The sequence below is a fragment of the Poecilia formosa genome, unplaced genomic scaffold, assembly GCF_000485575.1.
Source record: "Poecilia formosa unplaced genomic scaffold, Poecilia_formosa-5.1.2 Scaffold651, whole genome shotgun sequence".
Classification (NCBI taxonomy): domain Eukaryota; kingdom Metazoa; phylum Chordata; class Actinopteri; order Cyprinodontiformes; family Poeciliidae; genus Poecilia; species Poecilia formosa.
This window is the reverse complement of record NW_006800590.1, coordinates 25,318-43,627: the sequence shown is the minus strand read 5'-3', so window position 1 is coordinate 43,627 and position 18,310 is coordinate 25,318. Positions and strand designations below refer to the sequence as shown.

Sequence of the window (18,310 nt, the reverse complement as noted above, 5' to 3'; positions counted from 1 at the left end):
TGATGTGCTGTGAATATGTTGTGGATGCTCTGTCCATTTGCTTTTGAAGGAAACTGAAGTGGGAGTGAACTGGAAGAAGACAACAGGAAACTCCTAGAATCTGGTGTTGACCCCCTCAGCTTGTGGCCAGGCAGGCAAAGGGAAACAGGAGGTGATCATCTTAGATTAGCTGAGGATACCAGGATTGTCCCACTCTTCTTTGAGCTGCAGGTGGAGTCGTGATGTTTTGCTTTAGCTCTCCACTTTAAGAGGATTTGCTCAGACTAGAGGGGATAGAAATAAGGAAGAAGCTCAGACTGCATGAAGTCCTGTTAGTGTTGCAGTTAATGCTTTAAAAATACTATCAGTAAACATAAATAACGATTTGCTATGTGATTCATAGCTGAATGAGGACATGGTGCAACAGCTAAAAGTAATTCAGGGTGAAATTGAAATTTATTCCTGTTCAAGTACTGACCTTTTCTATAAACCTATCAGAAGTTTCTAAAGCCATGACATCATCATTTGGGTTTTCCCTCACTGTTTAAAGAGATAGTAAGCATGTATGTAAACTTCTGACTTTGAAGACATTAATAAATAAATCTCTGTTATATTCTTTGTCATTTTTGTAGCATCTAGCTAATAGAAATAGTTTTTGTGATTCTAACTGACCTAAAGGGAGGAGTTTGGTTTTAGTTTTATTTAACTTCAAACAGTGAGAAAAAGAAGTGTGTATCTTTTTTTTGTTTGTTTTTTATATATGTAAACATTTGGTTTCAAATGGTGGCAAATTACAACTCGTGTCACCTCAAGGCACTTTACCAAAATAAAAAAAAATAAAAATTCCCTTCTCACCCTCTGGGGGTGGTCTCTCTCTCTTTATCTCTCTCTCTCTCTCTCATCCTTTGAGCTCGGGTCCTCTACCAGAGGCCTGGGAGCTTGAGGGTTCCTCCAGTATCTTGGCTGTGCTTAGAACTGCACATTTCTGGACTGTGATGCCGCTCTGGGCAGCTGCCTTTATGGCCCAAATCAAAAGCCACTGCTGGTCATGGGTTAATTTTTTTTTTTTTTACATCACAGAATCATTTTAATGCTCAAAGATTAGTGGTGTCACTGAACTAATATCTTCTGATTGGGAAAGATAATAAATGACTCTAAAAAGATGTTTAAGATACATCAATCCATCAGGATTCAACGATCTGGACGAGGTTCACAGCTGAGGGAGGAGAAATGTCTCACTTCCTCCTCCTCCTCCTCTCACCTCCTGCTGAAAGGTGTCACTGCAATAAGGATTTCCTTCACCAGCAGAGGATGAACTCAGCAGAGCGAGGAGACGACTTCATTCACTGAGCTGCGCTGGGGGACGGACTGCGATTCCTTCCTGGTGATGTGTTATTGTCTGGAGGAGAGTGTTGCTCTGTTTGGTGTGAGACAGCAGGTTGAAAATTAGTCAGAGCTCACCCTGAATCCTCTGCAGTCACAGATGCTCCTCATCATCATTTTCATCATCATCATCTTCATCATAATCAACATTTACACGCAGGTAAATTTCAACAGCTGAGTTGGTTAAAGTGAAGAAAACTACTTGAGGCTGGGGCTTAGCAAGTCACGTTGGTCTGAAAATCTAATTTTAGTTTCTGTAATCCGGGAGAAAAGGATTTCAGTGAACTGTACTGTAGAGGCTTAATGAGCTAATGTGACCAAACAGAAACTAATTCTGGTTTTATTTATAATTCAGAGACGTCATCCGCGCATTCAGTTTGCAGTCATGAGATAAATGGTTTCTAATGTAAAAGCTGAAGTTTGTGCCTGAATTAATTATAAAAACCTGGATGATCTGCCCGATTTTATCAGCATCCTCCTCTCTCTGGGATGTGGGAAAGAAATAAATGCATTGATTTGGAGAAAAAAGAAGGGAAAAGGGTGTTTATAAGAAAGAAAGAAGTTAAAAAGGATTTGATACCTTGTTAGTGCAGTAGAGAGGGATGACGTTGGCCTGGACTTTGGGTTTTGCCTCTTCAGGAATGCTGTCGTTGTTGCCGGGAGGCTAAAGAAGACAAATCATAGATGTCTTAAAATGAAAGAAGGAAAGAAGACAGGACAGAAGGTGGAGTGTTCGGACATGTGGGAGAAAGTGGGAGAAAGTTACAATTAAACCTGTTTGGTCTGTAGTCCTGCTGTACCTGTGTAACACTGCTGATCTTTAAAACAAACAGACTCCGGTATATACATGACACTGAATTTTGTTTTTCTCTCTGACATTAAATCAGACAAAACCTTACAACATCTTAGGATTAACAAAATGACTATACTTCTGAGGGTTACATTATCAGTACACTTACACCAGTTACTATCTCAATTGTCTGTGGCATGAGTCAGAAGTACCATTTTTATTTCCTAAAATAGCAAAAGTAACCAGTCAAGCCAGAGATTTTGGTGTCTATCTTTGGAAAAAATGTTTACTACGAGGAAGAGACTCATTAATATTTCTGGTATGTGTTGTCATAGCACCTGTGTACCAGTCTAACTGTCCTGTGTTACAGGATGGAGCCCCAGCAACAGGCAGTAAGAACAAGACTGCTGTCCAGGTGAGAGCAGATAAAGCCTCACTAAACAGTGGATTATGGGGTTCCATTTGTGCCAAAAATATGTTTGTGTGTCTGTAGCAAATGAGGAGATACTCCATTGTACTTAGATATTGCAATTTCTGTTATTGTCATTTATGAAAAAATATGTATATATTTCTACAATGAGTCCTCAAAGTTGATATTGTGTGCTAAAATCTGCAAATCCTTGAGACCATCTCTAAAAATGCTTATAATTGCCATTTTTAATAGTTCAAACACCAAATATACGTGAATATGAATTAATACAGTGGAAAATGTCTTGGCATTGACATCCACAGTCTTCCTTTTATTGGAAGTACAGCCAATCACTGCTAAGGAAATTGAATGGCACTTCTGAATTGGCTAATTTGCTAATCCTAGCCAGTAGCATGTCAAGTAGCATTGTGTCTTTGTAAATACAAAGACACAGCTGAAATCAGCTTCCCAAGCTGCATTTTCCTTCTACAAACAAATACACAGATTTTCTACAAATAATTTTGACTTATGTTTCACAGAAAACGTAAAGAACAGGTGAATCTGTGAAAACTGAACCAGGAACAAGTGTGGGTTCACTGCAGTGCATCCATTTTGATCTCTTACTTGGTGCTGGCTCTGACTTGGTGATTTCATCAGCATGTTTCAGATCTGGAGGAGAATTATTATTGTTAGTTGGCATCACGAGAGACCAAAATCCCACAACATTGCATATTTTATTTTATCCCAACTTACAATAAGACAAGAAACAAGAACTCATTCTTTTAAAAGCTCCATAGGTTTCTTAACCTGCAGATAAAGATTACTACTTTCATGAGGCTTATGTGATGTGTATTTCATTACAACTACAAAGTCAGGCAAGACTCACTATTTTTCTAACCAGCAAATAATTTTTTTGGTTCTCTTCTAAAGGCTTTCAAACATGACACGCTTTGGAAAGAGCAACATTGGTCCAGAAGAGTCTGGCCTCAGCAACCAGAGGACAGATCGGTGAGCATGTAGTTTTTCATATGTAGCTTAGCATTTAGCCTGATGTTTCTCACTCTGTATGCTGGGGGACTTTATGAAAATCAATGAACTTTTCCATTTGTTCCTCTTGCAGGGAGAAACAGTGGCCCTTAGCTGCACAAAACACAAACTCCAACAATAACGATGGGTAAGTCACAAATTATCTCATGAATTTATGACAGATGAGGTGACATAAACACCTCTTTATAAAACTTTTTATTCATAAGGCTGTGAAGAGCATAAAGCCCAGTTTAAGTCAGTGGATGGTTGTACTGTTCTTTTGCCAATGCTTCATTTCAACCTTTAATCAGAAAGTCTGCATAACAGTGACGGGTTAACTTCGTCATGAACACACCTACATCTCAAAGTTCAGGACAATGAATAAGACTACATCTGCTTTCAATTCTGGGTTTTATGGATGCATCAAGAGTTTCTAAGGTAGACTTGTTTTTTTTTTTTGTTTGTTTTTTTTCAAAACCATCTTCCCTTTCCAAATTCTGGAATATCTGTTGTTTACTTTAGTACACATGGTATGTCTGGCATCATGAAATAAGGTAAAAGATTTTAAAAAAAGTATCACATCAAGCCCCAATCTAAAGAAATTCAAGAACAGATCAGACACAGTTATTAATAACTGTGTGTGTATGAAGTGTTGCAAAGCCATTTTTATGACTTTGTAACACCTTGGTACTTTCTGGACTTTGGTACTCCAGGAATATACAATGGGAAACATGAAACTGTGATGAACCTTCCAATGAGTGATCCTGTCAAAAAAAAAAAAAGTACGGTAATTGATAATGACCCGATCAATAGAAAATCCTGAACAGATTAGTGTCCAGTCCACCAAAGTTACTCTAAGAGCTTATCAGGAGTTCATGAAGGAGGTTGGAGAAGAACTCAAAATAACATATAAAGCTCTGCAGGCCTCAAATGTTCATGATTCAACAGTAGACAGGCACCACAAACTAGCTGAAGCCCAGAAGGAGATTTTGTTGTCAATGGACACTGAACATTTGTCCTTTTTAAAATGCACATGGTGTAGAGGTGTTCTTATGAAATACATGTCAGAAAGTAAAAAGAGGGTTTTCATTGGCTCTGTGTGAATTGGATCTATGTAACATATCAGTTTCATATTTTGAATTGAATTAATGAGATGAATCATGTGATATATGTACATGTATCACTGTAACAAAAAAGTATTCACTTTACTGGTCATAATGTTATGCCTGATTTGTATTCAGAACCACCAGTCTATTGAACTATTATATTCCTTACTGACAAGGCAGCACAAGTCCCCCTACAATTGGCGTTTTACAATTGTTTTTTAGGAAAAAGGAGGAAAAGAAAGATGAAAAGAAGGAGGAAAAGAAGGATGAGAAGAAAGATGACAAGAAGGATGAGAAGAAAGATGACAAGAAGGATGAGAAGAAAGATGACAAGAAGGATGAGAAGAAAGATGATAAGAAGGATGCAAAGAAGGATGAGAAGAAAGATGACAAAAAGGATGATAAAAAAGAACCACCGTAAGTACCTTGATCAGTTTCTTGAATTTGAGTGGTACACTGATGTCCTCATGAGAGGTTAAAGACATTTACTGTATGTCTACTGATGCTCTATTTGTCATACTTTTGTTATAAAGTCAAGCTTTGTGGGTTTGGTATTGAATAGTACACTGTCCTCACTAATGAAGTTGTTGACTACTCACTGTGGCTTATCATCAACCAGGAAGGAGGTGTGGATCATGGATCCTGCTACCGATACATACTACAACTGGCTGTGCACGGTCTCTGTGCCGGTCTTCTATAACCTGATGTTTCTTGTGGCAAGGTTTTGGATTATGTAATTTTTTAATGAATTTCATATATCATTTTATTTTCATTCACTATTCTCAACTTTTTCTTGATGACTTTGCTTCCACGTAGGGCATGTTTTAATGAACTCCAATATGCTAACTCAACTCTGTGGATGGCTTTGGACTACATATCCGATGTTATCTACTATGTAGACACCTTTGTGAGAGCCAGGACTGGTAAGCAAAGGCAAAGTTATTTCTTTCAGTTTTTTTCACAGATGGTTCACTTCATAAAGCTTGGAATGTTCCAACAGGTTTCTTGGAGCAAGGACTGCTTGTGAAGGATGCAAAGATGCTAAAAGAAAAGTACATGAAGACTCGGCAGTTTAAGTTAGATATGATGTCCATCATCCCTACTGACTTTGTGTTTCTTCATATTGGAATCAACAACCCAGAGTGGAGGTTCAACCGTCTCTTTAGGTTAGCTCGACTCTTTGAGTTCTTTGACCGGACAGAAACTCGAACTAATTTTCCAAACATCTTTCGAATTGCAAATCTGGTACTTTACATTATCATCATCATTCACTGGAATGCTTGTCTCTACTTTGCTGTCTCCAAGATTCTTGGTTTTGGTTCAGACACATGGGTATATCCTAACATAAGCAATCCTGTATATGCTAGTCTGACCAGACAGTATATCTACTGTTTTTACTGGTCCACCCTTACCTTGACAACCATTGGAGAGACCCCACCTCCAGTCAGGGACATAGAGTACTTTTTTGTTGTAGCCGATTTTCTCACTGGGGTTTTGATCTTTGCAACAATTGTAGGCAATGTTGGTGCCATGATTTCCAACATGAATGCTGCACGAGTTGAGTTTCAGGCCAAGATTGACTCAATCAAGCAGTATATGCAATTTCGGAAGGTCACAAAAGATCTGGAGGCAAGGGTGGTGAAGTGGTTTGACTACTTGTGGACAGAGGGGAAGTCCTGTGATGAGAAACTGGTACTAAAGAATCTGCCTGACAAGCTTAAGGCTGAGATAGCCATCAACGTCCACCTGGAGACTCTGAGAAAAGTGCGCATCTTTCAAGACTGTGAAGCAGGTTTACTTGTGGAGTTGGTTCTAAAGCTTCAACCTCAGGTCTTCAGCCCTGGTGACTACATCTGTAAAAAAGGGGACATTGGCAGGGAAATGTACATAATCAAAGAAGGAAAGCTAGCTGTTGTGGCAGATGATGGGGTGACACAATTTGTTGTCCTCAGTGATGGGGCATATTTTGGAGAAATCAGCATCCTTGGAATAAAGGGCAGCAAAGCAGGAAACCGGAGAACTGCCAACATCCGAAGTGTTGGCTACTCGGATTTGTTTGCACTGTCTAAAGACGATCTAATGGAGGCTCTCATTGAATATCCTGATGCTAAATATGCTCTGGAGGACAAGGGAAGGGCCATTTTGATGAAGGATAATCTCATAGATGAGTCACTAGTAGCTGCTGTTGATGCCAAGGATTTGGAGGATAAAGTCAACCAAATTGAAGGCAGTGTGGACGTCATGACAATCAAACTTCAAAAGCTTAGAAATCAATATGAATCCTCTCAGCGTAAACTCAATCAGCGGCTCACTAACTTATCAAATGAGGTCAAAAGCCTCAGAGTTGATGAGTGATGTTTGCTGGGAAATGAGTCTACAAAGAGAAAGTGAAAGTTTGTCATCTTTGGCACTGTAGAACTTTTATACTCACTAAATGAAACAGTTGGACAGTGTTTCTACTCACTATCCCCATACAAAATATACTAAAATAAAAAGGTTGGCTTTAAAGTTCTCCATTGTGTCTTTCTAGTTGGGCTCATAAGGATGAGCCTAGAAAGTTCTACCGGGGCTGAACACAAAAGCAATGCTAACAGAACCATGATAAATATCACCCAATCTATTATGACTTCAAAGTTTAAACAAAAAACTGTAATGATGACAATAAGAACACGATGCTTCTCTACCTAAAATGGTCAAAAAAGAAGATAAGATTTAGATACAATGACTCAATGAAGAGATTAATCTATAATGAATGTTTAACTCTATACCAATCAGTTATAGTAGCCTTAATGTGACACTTGAATTCCTACCTGATCCTGCCATTTAGTGGGGTTTTAATTAAGGCCATCAGATTAAAGTATCCATCATATTTAGCAGATGTTCTTTGGAAGTATAAATGGAGACGGTGTAGGATCATCCCAGGAACTACCAAGGGATGATCCTTGCCATCTTCTGGAAGTTTCTAGAACTCCACTTCCATAACCTACAGCGAAACCACCAGCACAGAGAGCGCCTACCAAAAACAGGGTTCCACTTTAAAAATGAAAATGTCTTACAGTGGGTGTGTGCTGTGGTGGCGCAGGGGTTAAGCACAACCCACATATGGAGGCCTTAGTTCTCGATGCAGCTGTCACAGGTTTGATTCCCGGCCATGGCGACCTTTCTTCCCCCTTCTCTCATTACCCACTTTCCTGTCAATTAACTATCAAATAAAGGCCACTAGAGTGAAAAAAAATCTTAAAAGAAAAAAAAGTCTTACAGTGAAGATGAGACACGATGTCTGTTTAGAAGAGTCCAGGTCATGCATTCAATCTCAGGACACACTGTACCAAGTATCCACATGTTGCCAGCAATTCATCTGGAATTTTAATTCCAGAGTTCAAATTACTCATGCCAGTGGCATGAGTAATTTCAGGTTGGTTTTGGAAAGAAGGCTAACATTAAGATTATGGAAATGTCTTCCCAGAACGCAAATCTCAAATTTCATGGACTAATCTTCAAATCCAGGTCCCGAAAAACTATTTGCTACTCCACCAACTCAGCCAAAATAAAATGGTCAAAATATTCCTGGAAATAGCTTCAGATGTGTGGTGAGGCAAAACCTGCTGGGGACCATATTAGTGGGTTTATGTATAAATTAGAGAACATATTTTAAAACTGAAGAACTGAAAAAGTTAAGATGGACAATGTTTGAAGATGAAAATCATGGGCATTTGTGCGGTTATAATACATGATGCCAGATTATCAGGTTCTCTTACTAATTGGTAAAATATAACAAGATCTTTTTCATAGTTCCTTTTATTGTTTCTGCCTGGTCTGTATGCAAACAAAATGACATTTACATTCATAGTAATTTCTTTAATGGTTCATAAGGAAGTGGCTCATATAGTTCGTTTAGATGATGCATTTCCCACAGCATACATCAGAGAGATCCAAATACAGGTCGGAACGTCTTGCCCAGATGAACTGCTAGGAAAGTCACCACGAAGCTTTGCCTGAGACTAAGTGACTTGTGGATTTTCTGACAGGTCAGCAAACCTTTGGTAGGGTTCTTCTACTCATGGTGGTGTCCCACCACTGACTACAGTCCAAGAACTAAAGACCAGAGAAGCCCAACTGTTGAGATCTATTGGGATCTCCTTGACTCTGCCTGTGCAGAAGGTTCCAGATAAGCTGCTGCAGTGTGTGCCTCCTAAGTGTTCAACATTAAAACCAAAAGTGGATGAAATAAACTGGAGTTTTTACCAGACAAACGGTTAGTAAATGAATTGAGCTGGAACCAGATATTTACATACACCACAGCATGAAACATCCAACCTTTTCATTTCCTGTACGACGGTAAAGCAGACAAAGCTGTTTTAGGGTCATCAGACTTACCTAAATTATTTCTATTTGCCAAATACAAGATGTTTATTATTTACATACACTAAGATTCCTGTGTCTCTAAGCTATTTGTGGTATAGTGCAGATGAAGCTTCTGATGTATTTTAACGCAAGATCTCAAACTGATTCCTTGTGAGACATCGTCGCAAATTAAAGAACTCAGCCAAGAAATGAAAACTGTGAACCTTAAGTCTGGTTCATGTTTGAGATACCTGAGGTACCACACATCTGCTAAAACTGTTATATGCAACTACAAACAGCATGGGAGTGTCTCGACATATCACTGTGGAAGAAGATGGGTTCTGTTTCCCACAGGTGAATTGGTTCTGGTGTGAAATATGTGACTCAACACCAGAACAACAGCTAAAAGTGAAACAAGTCCTGTATCAAGATGGCCTGAAACGCTGCTCAGCAATGAAGAAGCGTCAACTGAAAAACCAAAGTGAAAAGCCAGATTATGGTTTGTAAAGATGCTCACAGACAAAGGAACTCATTTTTGTGGGTGTCCAAAAAATCAAATCCCCAAAAATGTCATTTTTGAAAAAGCTAAAACTGATTAAAGTCTGTGTTTTGTAGTGTCCAAAACATCCTGACCTCAGACCTAAGAAAATTAGTGATAAGAGCTGAAAAGGTGTGTAATGGAGCTCTACTAAACCAGTTATGCGAGTCATCTGACTTGAGCTTAAAGGACAATTCTACCAAATCCCGAGGCAACGGAAGAAAATTTGTGGATTTGAAGAACGTTTCCCTACTCTGATATTAACCAAACAAAAATCTTTTTTGTGATCCTAAACAGGCAGTTTAGCTTGATTCATTGTCACAAATAGCTAAAGCAGGTTGTTTTATACACAGCATTTGTAAAGATCTGGTTTCCCTGGTAGGTTGGCACATGGAGTACATCCTCTTTAATCTACATGTGTAGATGTTGTACAATATGGTGCTGCAGTTTCTACTGCACTCATATATATATAAACACTGTTTTTATTTGGAATTGTCAACACAGGAAGACAAGAAAATGAAAATTTCCAAACAATCATGGCGACCTGTGGCCAAGAAAAAAAAACAAAACATTCTGAAAATGTCTAAGTGCACTTTACACAGCTCTGATCTGATAAGATTTGATTCTTACCTGTGGTGTACCCCCATCCCACCAAACCCCCACCCAGAGCAAGAATAAATGCCCAGAAACAAACAAACAGTAATTTAGATGATGTGCCATTTTGGACCAAAGGACAGTAAATTTACCAATGCTTACCTTGATCTGAATTGTGTTTAAGCAACAGTAGAGTGGAATGGTCAGTGAAGCTCTTTCTTTAGTGGGGAACCTTCAATCATCTGTTAGACCAGGTTATCTTAGCATCCTGTTTTTATTGACTGGACTCTGTCCCCCTTTTCCCAGATTAGGGAAGCTAACAACAGGCAGCCATGAGATAACCCACTGAAACGTAAAAATAAATAAGGAAAACCATCCTCTCTGTACATGGAAAACCCAAAAGGAGGCTGCAACACATTCACATACTGTGGATGTGGGAGTGGGAAGTTCAGGAGGCCTCTGTGCTTACACTGACTGATGGAAGATGATGCAGACACAGCAGCAAAACTACTAGAGTGCTCAGTTGGAACCGTTTGTCCTCTTGTTCTCCTGGTCTGTGTTCTGTCACCGTTTGGATTGTGTCTGATAAAGGAGGGGCAGGACGGGGCGGGCTGGGGCTTCATGGGCTTTCTGAGAAGGAGTCTGTTAGTAGTGGGGGCTCAGAGCATGCCAAACCCTTTGGCATAGGTGATGGCTTTCAGCAGTCTCTCTCTCAGCTTGTCCTTGTTGCTGTATTCTGGCAGCAGCAGCACGTTAAAGCAGGTGTGGGATGTTGGTAACCTGCAGACAGAAAACCATGACGGCAGGAAGTTCAGGAAAAATTAATAACTAAAGAATAAAGGAAGGAAGGACAGGAAAATAGAGTTTACTGGGCGAATGCGCCTCCTACTGGTGGTGTTACGACGGTAAGATTTTAAGCTCAATACTGATCCTAAGAAAAATATTTGACACTGTTTTCAAAACAATGACAGTATTATTTTAGGGTTCTTTCTAGTAAAGAGCAAAAATATAATTAAATGCAATGAGTAGGAAACAATTCAGCCCTTGTTTAGAAAGATATATCATTTAAAAATGTCATTTTGACAAACTGTTAACAGTTTAAGTGTCTATGTTAAATAATGTTAATAACTGGACAATATATTTTCATAAATTTACCCCTTACTCTACAGTCTCTGTTCCTATATATATATATATATATATATATATATATATATATCCTTTTTTTTTTTTTTTTTACTATCTGTAACTAGCAGCTGGTTAACCCGAACCTCCTCACTGTGGGGCATTAAAGGATATTTCTCTTTAGGAAGCAGGTGTGTTTGAGTCATTTATGCAATTATTTTTGTTATAACTTTATTTTTGTGTGTTTGAATTTGCCTGTTAATAATGAATTTATAAACCGTAACTTTGTTTTAAAGGTAATTTTGCTGAATATTTTTTTCAGTGATTTACTTCAGCCTGAAGAAAATATTTGCTGAATATTTTCTTCAGGCTGACTGAGAATGCGAGGCTCGGTCAGCCTCACATTCTGACTCAGCGAGACAGGAAGCTCTCCTTCTGACCTATGGAACCTTGTGTGATTGACCAGCGGCCTATTGGAGCAGGATGGTTATCATGGTGACACCTCACCTGTCTGTGTCTGGGCCATTCTTGGCTATGATCATCTTCAGCTTGCCGAGCCCACCCACAGGTGCTCTGTCAGTACCGGTGGTGAACTGCAGGAAGAGGCGCTTCTGCTCCTCGCTGAAAGAATGCAACGTCTCCCAGAATTCCCTGCAGTAGACAAATCCCACTGTCAGAACAGAAGCTGTCATCACAGCATGGAATCAACCGCTGGAGAAATACTCTTCACCTGCTGGTTCTTATCACATTCTGCATGTTTATGGTTCAGTTCTCTAACCAAATGTAGTGGAGAAACTACAGAGTCTCAAGCTTATAGAGTCACTGAACCTCCAGGTTTACATCAGAATAGGAAGGAGGGAGTAAGAGAGGAAGGAAAAAAGCAAATGAGGAAGGAAAAGGGGAATGAAAAAAAGCAAAGAAAAAAGCAAGAAGGTACAGAAAAAGAAAAAAGGGAAGGAAGGAAAGAAAAAAGTTAAAATAGAAATAAAGGGAAAGGAATGAAAGAAAGAAAAAAAATTAAAGGAAGGAAAGGAAAAGTTAAGAAAAGAGGAATGAAAAAAGGAAAGACAGGGATCAAATGGGGTAATGGTGAAAAGAAGGAAAAGTGAAGAAAGCAAGCACAAAAGGAAGGGAAGAATGGACACAAGGAAGAAAGGAAGAAACAGACCACATCTTTAACACACAATAATAATGCAGACCTAGAGAAAAACTTGCTTTCTTACTTAATAATTCGAGAGTCTTTGTTATAACCGCCGTCATACTCCGTTGTTTCCTCAAGAGCCTGAAAGTCCAGGTTCTGAATGAGAGAGAGAGGAACTCAAACCCAGGTTCTCAGACACAAAGAAAACTCCCGATTCCTGACGGATGTTTCCGGATCTCACCCTGCTGCCGCAGATCAGGAGCTCGATCTCCTCTGGTCTGAACAGGTACTTCAGCGGCGACTCGTTGGTGACCATGTGGAAGCCTCTCCTGAACGCTTTGAACTGTTTCTCAACACTTTTGTTTAAAATATATTCAGAATACAGAGCTACAAAGTCCTGTGGAAACACACACACATCATCAGCAGGTAGTAGCAGAAAGTGTTAAAGTGAAGAACAAGGGTGGCATCAGTCAGGCTCACCTTTCGGTTTTCATTCGTCACTGGAATCTTGTCCCCATTTTCCCTCAAATCGTACATGAGTCTGTTACCAAACGGGTCCGTCTGGGAGATCTGGAAGGTGATCATCATGTCCTCCTCCACATTCCCCTCATACTCCACCAACTCCTTCAAACTCTGGTACAAAACCTTTCAAAACACAACTCAATGTCAGCAAAACCTTCAACTCATCAACTGCTGCTTGAACCGATCCTGAAGTGAAGCTCACTGGATTAGCATCAGCCAAGTCCCTGAAAGTTCCTTTCTTGCCCATCAGCTTCCTGTAGACGACCATGGGAAAGTGGACATCCAGGATGCAGTTGTTATAGATGGCCAGGCCGAGGACAATGCCGATCAGTGTGTACTGGCCTTCATTTTCAAACGACGACGAGTTGAACCAGAACAGCCTGGTGTGTTCATCGTACGTGAACATGCCTGAACGAAAGAAAAACAAAAACATGACAGTGAAACAGAAGCATCCTCATTTGAGTGAGGAGAAGAATTTTGTGGAATGAGTCCAAGTCTGTTTATACCGTCGGGGTAGCATGTGGACGACATGTGGAGCACTTATTGGGATTTCTTACCAATATCAGGGTTGAAGATTTCCTCCACTACTAGCTGGAAGAACTCTTTGGACACTCCTCCTTCATCAACACCTTGCTCGCCTTCGAACTCCACATACAGTTGCTTCTTTAGGTCCGCCGGATTCTCCATTGCTATCATTTCCAGCTGCAAGAACAACAAAAACAACCTGGTATTACTACACCCTGTAGGTTGCAGGAGCTAGCAAGCATCAGCATTGTCCACACGTACCCTGACCAGAGCGTCATCAATGATGTGGTCTCTGCGCACTTTGAGTCTCAGGTAGGGGTTGAGCTGCTGGCCCTGCACCAGGCTGTAGAGCACAGTGATCCTCCGCTCGCTGTACATGCGGATGCGGTTGTCGTAGTATAGGCCCAAGTTCTTGGTGACGGCATTCAAGACGAAGGGACAGGTCATGAAGGAGAACTTGTTTTCTGTCTCCACCTTAAAAAAAGTGTAGTCTTTGTCCATTTCCAGCACTTCGTTCAAAGGCTCGTTCACAAACTCCTCAAAGGGAATGAGCGGCCGCCTGCAGTCGTTGGTGCGGACTCCCAGCTCTGTCTCCAGAGGGTCCACTCGAGGGCCTTTTTTGTTCCGTCGTTCCTCGCCCAGCAACTCCTGCAAGGTGAGCTCGCTGGACTCCGGGATGGGCTCCTCATCCTCGTCTTCGTTGTTCTCTGTGTCCAGGTCGCCTCCAATCACGTTTGCATAGTAAACAATCTTCAAGCACTTGGTGGCCGCCACGACCGCATCATCGTCATTGACCAGGTTGCGGCTGCTGAACTCGTTGCTGATCACCTTGAAGGTGATGAGCTGCTGAAAGGTTTCCATCATCCGGCGGATCTGCTCCGCGCTATAGTGGGACCACAGGCGAGTCAGCTTGGCCTGGGCAGCCAGGGGGAGTTTGCTCATGGCTTTGCAGAATTGCGGCAAAGCGATCTCCAGGTATTCTGGACTGTGCAGGTTGTTGTTCTCCATCACTATAACGAAGAGGTTCAGATAGTTGGGGTCTCTTGAATACACATTGTGGTATGTCAGGTCACACTCGACATTAGGTGAGAGGTAGACGAGTGCATTCAAAAAAGCGGCCTCTATCTTCTCGTTGGAGAGCAGGCGCTCGTAGACCCGCCGCACGGCTTCGATGTCCACCGAAACCTCATCAGGGGCCAACTTCTGGACATCGTTTTCTCCTGAGGAGCATTCGCCGAGCCGTGACGATGAGGAGGTGGGGGAGTCTTCCTCCATGGCTGTGGCAGAGCATGCAGCCGCCTCCTTTTCATCTTCATCCTTGTCCTCGTCCTTTTCTTGGAGGGACTTTAGCTCCTCCTTTGTGTGAGGTTTGGATCTCCGGAAGCTCTGCACCAGGCCTTCAGCACTGGAGAATACCCGACCTATTACCCGGATCAGAGGGGAGTAATCCTCCTTCTCTCCACAGATGTCCAAGATCTCGTACACCTTCTCCTCTGTCAGGTAATTTATATCTGCGTACAGAGACAAATGTTTCATGAAGAGAAAAAGCAAAACTTCATCTTAGCAAGTTTGTCTTCAGTGGACCCACCTTTGAAATTGTCTCTCACAGCGTGGACATCTTTATGGTTCAGCTTTCTGTTGCTGCAGGCCGAGTTGCTGTGAGCGCTGCTCTCCAGGTACGTGGACGCCGTGCCTTTCTTCGAAGGGTGTGGGTCACATAGTTTGGCGTTGACCTTGTAGAGCTCGAGAGCTTTGACTGCCGCCGCGTTGTTGTCCATGCGGCTGAATCCCACTGATGAGGCACACCAGGAGTTGGAGCAAGACTCATTCCCACAGCCCTCCGTTAACTGGTGGTAATAGCGCTCTATTAGATGTTTGGCAGCTGCACGCTTCCTGTGTTCAGAAGACAGAAACGGACCAATGAGCATGAACCGATGAGGAGCATGACAATAGTAGAGGTCATTTTCAAGGCTCCAGAGCAAACTTGAGAGTGAGGTATAAATAATATGATCTTGATATATTTGATTGGCATTTTTGAATGAAATAAGTATTTCATTTAACTGAAAAATCCAACTTAATATTTGGTACAGAAACCTTTGTTCACAATTCCAGAGGTTGGATATTTTCTGTAGTTCTTGACCAGGTTTAGACTCACTGCAGCAGGACCATGACCCGCTCCTTCATACAGATCTTTCAGATTTCATAGCTGTCACTAGGCAACACAGAGTTTCAGCTCCCTTCAAAGATTTTCTACTGGGTCCAGGTCTGGAGTCTGGGGCCCTGGCTGTTTCTTACAGAGACACCCAGTTGACTCTACTTCTGGGGCCTCATGCATAAAGCGGTGTTTAACCATGTTTTTTTTCAGGATTGTAATATTTTATTGTTTAAACGTAAACGATGAAACTGAACCGCATTTATCCTCAGACAATAACATAACAAAATATAGAAAATAAAAATAAAAAGATATGAAAACTTCACTCGAATGTAAATAGCATTTTTCCTCAGTTTTTGTCTCATAAAGATGTAACGCATTGGTCTGTGCGCCAAAGCGCATGAAATGCATTTATGCAATTCACTAAAAAAAAAGAAAATAGGGTTGGATCAGCACATTAACTCCAAACAGGTTTGATTATTTTAAGGTGATCAAGGTGTGTATACAATCACACGTACATAAGTAGCTGCGCAAAGGGGCACACCTTTGCACTGTGCCACAATTATGCGACACAACTTAACTGTGGCACAGCGCTTTGGCTCTGATGGAGAACAATGCCAATAGAAGGATTCAGAGGGAGTGATTGATCAGAGATCATATGGATCTGCTGGGAAATGTTGATGATGGTTTATTAACGTTTAGATTGCCTGGAGTGATCATCCTGGAGCTCTGAGCAGAAGGAGCCGTGCGGTACCGGTACCGTACCGTGTGGACCGGTACACAGTACCAAAAACCATGTACCATACCGTACACTGTACCGTGTACGGTACTAGGTAAGCTGTAGCTTACAGTAGTCTACTACAGCTTAGTTTGTAGTAGTCTGTAGCTGGATGCAAATCGCATGCATCCGATTTTTTTTGTGCGCCGCACTTTTCTAAATTTTTCTGTACGCCAAGTTTTAGTATGAAAACTGCGCACTCTTATGCATGAGGCCCCAGGTCATTGTCATGCTGGAAGACCCAGACATGAAGGGCTTAAAGTAAAAAAATAAATAAAAAATTAAAAAACCTGAGCCTGAAACTTTTTTGTGGTGGTGGTGATAGAAAAATATTGCTGAACATTTATCAAAAACTGCCTTTTTTGTGCTGTTAAAATCAGTTGTTTGCAGTTTTCAAACGGGCAAACTTAAAGTAATGACTTCAATGAGATTCCAATATGGCCCAGCGTGACTATTTATACAACACAGGAGGGCCCACAAAGGGGCGCCGTATATGGGGGTAAAGTTATGGTAATTCTAAGGGCCTGGAGGCCCTCCACAATTTATTTATGTATTTTTTGCTCATAGAAATTAAAAAAAAAAATGGAACCCTGTCAATTACAAAATTAATCATATTGTGTTTTCGAAGATTGTTTTTGCAGTAAAAATGTAATGTTTCCACTCCCAGACCAAAAAACACACATCCATATTTGCGCTGAACCTCACTTGATCTGCATGAAATGGTTCGTTCCTGCTTAGAGCACTTGCCAGTGACGGTGTTCAGCAGCAGTCAGTGGAAGACAAGAATGACTGTGGCTGTTACTATGCTGCTAAGAAAAGTTATAAAATCAGGTTTTCAAAAAAATAAAAAATAAAAATAGAGAGAGGGAGAGAGAAAAAGGTAAGAGTGTCAATTTGTAACCCAGTTTTTCTCTGGGAGGTGAGTAGACTGTGTGAGATTATCAACCATTTATCATAATTAGTTTAGCTACAGACTACTGTTTGCCTTCTTTTCACTAGCATTTCATGAATTAAGGAAAAAAGTACTAAGATATTCATATATTTTAACTTGTACCTTTTACCACTTAACAGATGAGTCAGTGAGCAGCAGCTCTAACCCACGCCCCTCCTGACCAATCCTCTCCTAAGTGAAATTAAAGCTGCACTATGTAACTTTTATAAAAAAAAATTTTTTTTCACATATTTGTTAAAACTGTTTATGTTGTGACAATATGGTGTGAGAGATAATCTGTGAAAAATCTATTTCCTCTGCCTTCTCCCAGTGCTAGAAACTGCCACTGACTGGTTAGTCAGTGGCAGGAGAGTTTTAGCGCTGTCAATCACAATCTCATGTTGCTGCTCATCCACCCTGCCCCTTGCTCTGTGCTATGCTACAGCTAGCATAGCCTGTTGTGAATGCTCAGTCTAGTTAGCATACCTACCAATGACGGCAGATAAACGGTTTCCTGTAATGATATGCTGTTTCTCCACCATTAGCACATTTAGCAGTGAGTGAATGAGGTTGATTGACCCTCCTCCTGATTCTGATTGGTTGTTTTGACCGGAACGTTGCATTACTTTAGCTAGCAATAGTAGTTCAGGGAGGAGGTGGAGGAGATTGATTGTTTTCACAGATTATCTGTCTCATAAACTGCTACGACATGGTGACAGCTTTAACAAATATGGAGAAAACTTATTTTTTATTAAAGTTATATACTGCAGCTTGAACAAAATGCAACAACATGGCATTTTTTGAAAAGTCTGGACTGCTTCATGTATATTTTGCACATTGCTTTTGACTGTTGCTCGTGGGGAGAGACATTTCAGTAATTTAAAACTAACAGAAAAAATTTAAAAAACCCTCTTTCCCACTGTTTTCCCGGGAGTCCCAAACTTTTTTTTTCGGGCCCCCCCCCCCCCAG

General features: G+C 40.8%; 2 protein-coding genes and 1 long non-coding RNA gene across 3 annotated transcripts in view; 1 reads left to right on the top strand and 2 right to left on the bottom strand.

The window, feature by feature from the left end:
* Positions 1-1,814: 1,814 nt before the first annotated feature.
* On the bottom strand, positions 1,815-2,516 carry LOC103130593 (uncharacterized). The gene is made up of 2 exons (XR_475233.2): positions 1,943-2,516; positions 1,815-1,846 (listed from the first exon to the last, which is right to left on the bottom strand). It is a non-coding gene; the product is annotated as an uncharacterized LOC103130593 (long non-coding RNA).
* A 1,489-nt stretch (positions 2,517-4,005) lies between these two features.
* LOC107832892 (cyclic nucleotide-gated channel cone photoreceptor subunit alpha-like) lies at positions 4,006-7,201 on the top strand. The gene is made up of 5 exons (XM_016666039.1): positions 4,006-4,025; positions 4,916-5,110; positions 5,313-5,414; positions 5,510-5,616; positions 5,694-7,201. Exons 1-5 carry the CDS (start codon positions 4,006-4,008, stop codon positions 7,046-7,048), a joined length of 1,779 nt encoding a protein of 592 aa, XP_016521525.1. The 3' UTR covers positions 7,049-7,201.
* A 1,523-nt stretch (positions 7,202-8,724) lies between these two features.
* The window catches only part of ube3a (ubiquitin protein ligase E3A), a 12,184-nt gene continuing 2,598 nt past the window's right edge, over positions 8,725-18,310 (bottom strand). Inside the window, exons 3-11 of the mRNA XM_007542027.2 lie at positions 15,068-15,372; positions 13,741-14,990; positions 13,512-13,656; positions 13,157-13,362; positions 12,913-13,077; positions 12,674-12,829; positions 12,515-12,588; positions 11,799-11,942; positions 8,725-10,949 (exon numbers count right to left, since the gene is read on the bottom strand). Coding sequence (XP_007542089.1) covers positions 10,829-10,949; positions 11,799-11,942; positions 12,515-12,588; positions 12,674-12,829; positions 12,913-13,077; positions 13,157-13,362; positions 13,512-13,656; positions 13,741-14,990; positions 15,068-15,372 — 2,566 coding nt within the window. The 3' untranslated portion in view covers positions 8,725-10,828. The remainder of the gene's footprint in view (positions 10,950-11,798; positions 11,943-12,514; positions 12,589-12,673; positions 12,830-12,912; positions 13,078-13,156; positions 13,363-13,511; positions 13,657-13,740; positions 14,991-15,067; positions 15,373-18,310) is intronic.

Excerpts from the sequence above, each read along its gene's own strand:
- LOC107832892 (XM_016666039.1), top strand. The coding sequence starts at position 4,006 with ATGCATCAAGAGTTTCTAAG. Across the intron at positions 4,026-4,915 it reads ATGCATCAAGAGTTTCTAAG|GAAAAAGGAGGAAAAGAAAG; the intron begins GTAGACTTGTTT and ends ATTGTTTTTTAG. Across the intron at positions 5,111-5,312 it reads GATGATAAAAAAGAACCACC|GAAGGAGGTGTGGATCATGG; the intron begins GTAAGTACCTTG and ends ATCATCAACCAG.